At 37.6% G+C, this 6,868-nt stretch overlaps 1 protein-coding gene and 1 long non-coding RNA gene across 2 annotated transcripts; both read left to right on the top strand.

The window, feature by feature from the left end:
• Nucleotides 1–1,280: 1,280 nt before the first annotated feature.
• LOC139188932 (uncharacterized protein C6C3.02c-like) lies at nucleotides 1,281–3,539 on the top strand. Its single transcript, XM_070807016.1, has 5 exons — nucleotides 1,281–1,462; nucleotides 2,090–2,146; nucleotides 2,279–2,362; nucleotides 2,450–2,628; nucleotides 3,220–3,539. The coding sequence occupies exons 1-5, from the start codon at nucleotides 1,441–1,443 to the stop codon at nucleotides 3,313–3,315; spliced, it is 438 nt and encodes a 145-aa protein (XP_070663117.1). The 5' UTR covers nucleotides 1,281–1,440; the 3' UTR covers nucleotides 3,316–3,539.
• Nucleotides 3,540–3,793: 254 nt separating this feature from the next.
• LOC139188933 (uncharacterized) lies at nucleotides 3,794–4,286 on the top strand. Its single transcript, XR_011572352.1, has 2 exons — nucleotides 3,794–3,931; nucleotides 4,083–4,286. It is a non-coding gene; the product is annotated as an uncharacterized lncRNA (long non-coding RNA).
• The last annotated feature ends 2,582 nt before the right edge of the window (nucleotides 4,287–6,868 follow it).

Genomic DNA, 6,868 nt, shown 5'->3' with positions numbered 1-6,868 from the left:
CAAAATAAGTGGGCCGTTGGATGGAATTTGAAAGGACCGGACTACTTGATCTTGTGACCTTGATGGAAGAGATCAGGAGAGGATCTCTTTCCTTCCACCACTTGCCTTTGTTTAGCTTTACCCCACGATTTTTATTAAATTTATCTAAATTACAAAAAAATGGAAGAAAAATTTACATCTAAGTTTAAAAATTTACTTTTGGATCAAACAACATTTTACTTATCAAAGGTTGCGGTTTGTGATATATTTGTGATGTGACAAACCAATTTTGTGTTAATGTGTGGAATAAAAAAGTAATTGGATTAAATATTAAAATATAATAATAATCATTTTTAGCGTCAATCAAGCATATTCAAAGCACTTGTGGTCTATCATCTATCATTGACGCCCCAACAACAATATTTGAGGACATTTTGCATGCATAACTAATTCGAAAACATACATCAAGAGAAACCATATCAATCACATTGCACCGAAGTTCTTCTCTCATCAATAGCAAGAGCATCAAAAGATCGAAGCAAAAGAAGACAATCCCGTCAATATATTCACCAAGTCATTACCAAAGTCCACTTTTCAAAATTTGTCCGAGAAAATAGAATGTGTAAATTGTCCAAATTATACCGCTCGAAGTCTAATTAAGGAGTTTTGTTGTACTCATGAGGAATATTTGGTAGATACCAAGTGACCTTAATGTACTATTTTCCCTAGTTCATGAGCATTTGTCCCATTGGGTTTTACTAACCTGACAAGGTTTTAATGAGTCACTTATCTTAGGTTGATCATATCTTGATGTGCACGTTCATCACCATTTGTGTAATTGCCTATGCCATTTGAAGACTTCAAAAATCATCCGAGAAGACCTTATGTGATTATTTCTTAGGTTTTACACACTTAAGAGAGAGTGTTATAGTTAATATTGTTTAGAAATGTGATTTTGTAAATCTAAAAATAGGATTCCAATAGGATTTGAGATATATAATTTTTTTTTTTGTAGATATATAATTCTTTCCAACTTGTATTACTTTTGAGACAAAAAAAAAAAATATATTTCCTTCTACAGCACATACCCCACGAGAAAAAAACCAAGCTGTAATTTTAAATTTACCAATACGTCCCTTCCTCATTTTTATTTGTTTCTAGATAATTCCAACTTTTAACTGTGACCTTATCTAACAACCACGGCCCGGATCCGGTCGTCGTTCAAAACAGCCGATCCTCATCCAAAAGTCAAAGTACCGAATAAGACCATGAGATAATCAAATAGGTTTGCGCCACGTATCCGAGCACACGATTTCATTGGCGTAGCAGATTTTCACTCTTTTGCTTATAAAAGAAGCGAGGGACTCCGGGGGCCGCGTAGGTTTTTCCACTCTTTCTTTCTCAAATTGTTTATCTCCCCAGATATTCGTCGACTTAAATCCCTAGGTTTTTCTCGCTGCCATGGCTCGCCGAAGCTCAGGAGGTACACGCCACCGTCTCCTCTCTTCCTCGATATCTGTTTCTGCTTTCTTATTCTGTAGATCCGAACCCTCCGTTTGGTGTGATTTGATTTCCATTTGTTTCCGTTTATTCTAGGGTTTTGGGTTTGCTGAGAAAACCAATTAATCTATATGAAATTTCTCTTTCTTTGTACAATAACATTTGTGTATGCGGTTGTTTAATTAGGGTTAGGTTTCTAGGGTTTCCAATTTCAAAGGCAATGGAGGTTCTTGGGTTTGTCTTATTTTATGAAGGATTTTTTTTTCTAATCGTTTTCATATTATTTTCCGAATTAGGTTTATTGTTTGAGTAGGCTAATTAGTACATCAAGAGACATAAGCAGTTTATAGTGCGCTGCGCTTTACATGTTTTTACGATGTCCATAACCGAAAGAAAGTTATTAGATTTAAATTCTGCTGATGAAATTTTAGGGCTTGTATGTCACCGTGTCTGGGGTAAACACTATTTATTTTTGTCGTAGTAAGCTTTTGGAGGGAGCTTGAGTTTGGGTTGGATGTCTTCATGCCATGATGAATTTACATGTGTATTCATTTTCTTCAATTATGGGTTGTATATGTTTAGTTTAATGTGCTTTAATCTCCTTTTGCAGGTCGATCTGCTCGCCCAGCTCCTCGTCATGCACCTGCACGCAACCCACCTCAGCCTGGTAACTTTTCTAAACTTTTTTGATAAGTTAGCACTATTGCTACGTTAGCATTTATTGCAGTGATGTTTATTTTGTTTGTTAATATAATATTGTCCTTTCACCTCTAATTGAATTATCTATGTGACAATGCAGTTCGCCAAGCTCCTCCTCCAGCTCCAGCTCAGTCTGGAAGTGGTGGATCTATGCTTTCGGGAATTGGATCAACCATAGCCCAGGGTAATATGTTTGTCTGGTTGCTTATAACCGTGCATGCACTGTCATTAAAATTGGTGTTGTATGTCTGATTTTACCCTTCGGTTGCAGGTATGGCTTTTGGTACTGGAAGTGCCGTGGCACACAGGGCTGTGGATGCTGTGATGGGTCCTCGCACTATTCAACATGAAGCTGTAGTCTCTGAGGCTACTGCTGCTGCTCCAGTCCCCATGGTTAGCAGCATGGGTGGCTCAGATGCATGCAGTAATCACTCTAAGGCATTCCAAGATGTATGCAAAACGCTACTTCCTTTTCCTTTTATTTTCCTGAAAATTTAGTGTCTCAAATAAAATGCTATTGTGTCTCTTCGTTATACTTGTGGATGAGTAAGGGGATGAAATAGCAATATACCATTCTAGTTTTTAATTTTTTGACATTCTCTTGCCCTGACATAATGCATTTCTTTGTTGTGAAGTTCGGTAGTTTCTTGCTAAAAATTGTTTTATACCCATTCCTAAGATCCCTTGTAGTTTGTAATTGTGATCATAACTCATCTTTTCTAGGATTCATACGGCCAACCCTGCTTAGTGGGACAAGGCTGTGTTGTTGGTGTTGTTGTTTGTGAATTAACAGTATGATGATATGGATCTTGAGATATTTGTGTAATGACGTTTCCTCATGCGTCTGCGGAAGAGTTTTCTGGCTAATTGAGACATGAATATCTTTTTAATGGTTTCCACTTTGGTTTATTTGACCATCAAAATGTTCATGTTTCAAACAATACTCTCGTAATTTATTTAACCGATACTTATTAAATGAAATGAAATGGGAAGTTTGAAGTTGTTTGAGAACTAACTCCGGTCTATTTGTTGACATTGCAGTGCGTCAACCACTTTGGAAGCGATATCAGCAAGTGCCAGTTCTACATGGATATGCTATCCGAGTGCAAAAGGAACTCCAGCATGTTGAATGCCTAAGCACTATCTTCCTCTGCCATACAATGAATTATTACCTGCTTTAAAGTCTGAACGTATTATTCATTCATGTGCCTGTCATGATGGTGAAATTAGTGATCTATTGTGGGGGAAAGGTTTATATAAATCTTTGTACGCATGGGGAAACATGCTGCATTAAGTAGTGCCTCTTATTTGAACTCGGTTTTGAGTATTCATGGTGGTAAAATAATGATCTTTGGAGCTTATGCTGGTTAGTGTGTTTGGAGCCTTATATCTTCTGTTCTGGTCTTTTCTTTACTGGGGCTGATCTGGGAGGTGGATTGGGACATAAATTATCTTCTGGCCTTGGGTTTAATCGCGTCTCTCTTGTTTGAGTGTAAGGTAGTAATCAAACAACCAAGACTTTGTAGATCTATAGCGGCAGAGTGGCTGTATACGCGGCCTATGTATACACCCCAAATACAGAGTTTAAGTTACAATAGGGTTAGACAAACCCTGTAAGTTCTTAGACTATTAGGGGTGTGAAAGATAGTCACTTCAGGGTTTAGGGTTTAGACCACATACAGATTGGTGTATCTATGACCTCTTTTATTATGATCGGAACACGACTGGTACATCACGTGTTTTTATGTACGGGGTGAGAGTTTTTATTTTTTAAGTTATTAACTTTTTAGCACACATCTCATCATTTGTATAGTGACACGTGATGTACCATTTCGTGTTTCGATCATTGAAAAATCTTTCCTTGATTGAGTAATACAGTATCCATTTATTGATTAAAATGCCAGGTGGAACAAATTGATTGGACAACAATTAAAAAAAGAAAAAGATGGAAAGTCGGTCGCGTGAAAAATGGGGAGAGAGTTTCTTCTTCTGTCTTCTTTGCTGAAACCAAGGTTCAAGAACAGTAGAGTAAGTGGTTTTCTTTGTGCAGCTCTTTGCCTAAAATTAGATCCTTCTTTATACAAAGCTTATGTTGCACCCTATTTACATTTATGGTGGTTTTATCTCTGGTACCTATTTGTACATTTATGGTGGTACATTTATGGCCCTCACAAACACTTCTTCAAACTTTTGGTTGGTTCTGGGTCCACCCGGGTTCATGAATGGATCTGCCATTATACATTATCTCCTACTGCATGTAAAGACTTGAATGCATGTAAAGACCTGAAAATCCTAAAAACTTGGGAATTTTAACGAAAAGCACCTGGTACTGTTCACTTTAACGAAAAACCACATTTTTACATTAAAAAGTCAATCCTGGTACTATTCACTTTACCATTTATTTTGTTCTTATCATTAAAACTCAAAGTTTTCAAGCCTTTTTCATTAGTTTTCTTTAAAAACTTTGCATCTAAAATCTACAGACAACTAAAAAACAAAGTGATCTAACTCTTAAACAACAAGAAAAAGGCACTCTTTTTTTTATATTTTATATTTTTATGAGTTCACAAGGAAAGGCACTTTAAAAAGGATTTTCAACTCATATATTAATATCATAATTTAAATTAGGGATAGGCGCTGGTCGATCGGGTCCTATTTTGGTAGATTCGAACTCGACTTTGATTTTCATAAACGAGTCTAAGCCGGTTCAGATTTTTGTATTTTTATTAGTGGTAGCGGCTCATTTGGATCCATTTGATAGAGTCGGGTTCCTATGGATCGTACATTCATTTTCAATCAGGTGCCATATAAAAAAATAATAATAAAAACAATCTCTAAATGCTTTTTTTTTGGGAGTTTTAACGAAAAGCCAACGGTACTGTTCACTTTAACGAAAAATCACATTTTTACACTAAAAAGTCAATCCTGGTACTCAAAATTTTCTAACTCTTTTCATTAATTTTTTTTTTTTTTTGGTAGGACAGAAGGGTAGAGTTCAAGGGAGCAAAATGCGTTTAGGAACGTGGAATATAGGAACCTTAACGGGAAAATCTATGGAAGTAGTGGAAGTTATGGTGAGGAGAAGGATAAATATTATGTGCCTACAAGAAACTAAGTGGGTTGGTAGTAAGGCAAAGGATTTAGAAAACTCAGGGTTTAAACTTTGGTATTCGGGCACAAATAGAACGAGAAACAGTGTTGGCATCATCGTGGACAAGACTTTGGTACAAGATGTTGTAGATGTCAAGAGGGTAGGAGATAGAATCATGGCAATCAAGATTGTAATAGGACAAGAACTTATCAATGTGATTAGTGCGTACGCACCTCAAGTAGGGTTGGATACGAGTTCGAAGGAGAAATTTTGGGAAGATCTTGGAGACTTGGTGCAAGGAATTGCTCAGACGGAGAAGTTATTTATAGGAGGAGATTTAAATGGACACGTGGGCAGGGAGACAGGCAACTATGGAGGTTTTCATGGTGGCCATGGTTTTGGGGAGAGAAACGAGGATGGGGAAGCTATCTTGGATTTTGCAATGGCATATGATCTCTTCTTAGCCAACACCTTCTTTAAGAAGAGAGAAGAACATGTGATCACCTACAAGAGTGGGTCGTCAAAAACACAAATAGATTTTCTTCTAATGAGGAAAGGGGATCGTATAACTTGTAAGGATTGCAAAGTTATACCAGGAGAGAGCGTGGCTAATCAACATCGCTTGTTGGTGATGGATGTACATATCAAAAGCGTAAGACAAAAGAACAAGACTTGGAAGTGCCCAAGGACTAGATGGTGGAATCTAAAAGAAGAAAAACAAACCATTTTCAAAGAGAAGGTAATCACCCAATATGTGTGGGATAGAGAGGGGGAAGCTAGCCAAATGTGGGATTCCATGGCTAGTTGTATCCGAAAAGTAGCAAAAGAGGTATTAGGAGAGTCCAAGGGCTTTGCCCCACACCAAAAGGAATCTTGGTGGTGGAATGAGGAGGTACAAACAAAGGTGAAGGCTAAGAAGGAATGTTGTAAAGCCTTATACAAGGAGAGGACCGATGAAAATGGTGAAAGGTATAGAAAAGCGAAGCAAGAGGCGAAGAAAGCTGTCAGAGAAGCTAAGTTAGCGGCTTACGACGATATGTATAAACGACTAGATACCAAAGAAGGAGAGTTGGATATCTATAAACTATCTAGAGCAAGGGAAAAGAAGACAATGGACCTAAACCAAGTGAGGTGCATCAAGGATGAGGATGGAAAGGTTCTTGCTACAGAGAACGCGGTTAAAGACAGATGGAGAGGTTATTTTCATAATCTTTTCAATGAAGGACATGAAATGAGTGCTTCTTTAGGGGAGTTGAGTAACTCCGAAGAGTGTAGAAACTACTCTTTTTATCGTCGAATCCGGAAGGAAGAAGTGGTTGTAGCTTTGAAGAAGATGAAGCATAAAAAAGCAATAGGCCCAGACGATATACCAATCGAAGTGTGGAAACTTTTGGGAGAGACAGGTATAACATGGCTCACTGACCTTTTCAATAGGATTTTGAAAACGAAGAAGATGCCAAATGAGTGGCGAACGAGCACTTTGGTGCCTATCTACAAGAATAAGGGCGACGTACAAAATTGCATGAACTATAGGGGTATTAAGCTAATGAGTCATACAATGAAGCTCTGGGAGAGAGTCATTGAGCATAGATTGAGGCA

The sequence above is a fragment of the Malus domestica genome, chromosome 10 (genome assembly GCF_042453785.1).
Source record: "Malus domestica chromosome 10, GDT2T_hap1".
NCBI classification, from domain to species: Eukaryota; Viridiplantae; Streptophyta; class Magnoliopsida; order Rosales; family Rosaceae; genus Malus; species Malus domestica.
This window is presented reverse-complemented; position numbering and strand designations above follow the sequence as displayed.

Excerpts from the sequence above, each read along its gene's own strand:
- LOC139188932 (XM_070807016.1), top strand. The coding sequence starts at position 1,441 with ATGGCTCGCCGAAGCTCAGGAG. Across the intron at positions 1,463-2,089 it reads GGCTCGCCGAAGCTCAGGAG|GTCGATCTGCTCGCCCAGCT; the intron begins GTACACGCCACC and ends CTCCTTTTGCAG. Across the intron at positions 2,629-3,219 it reads ACTCTAAGGCATTCCAAGAT|TGCGTCAACCACTTTGGAAG; the intron begins GTATGCAAAACG and ends TTGACATTGCAG.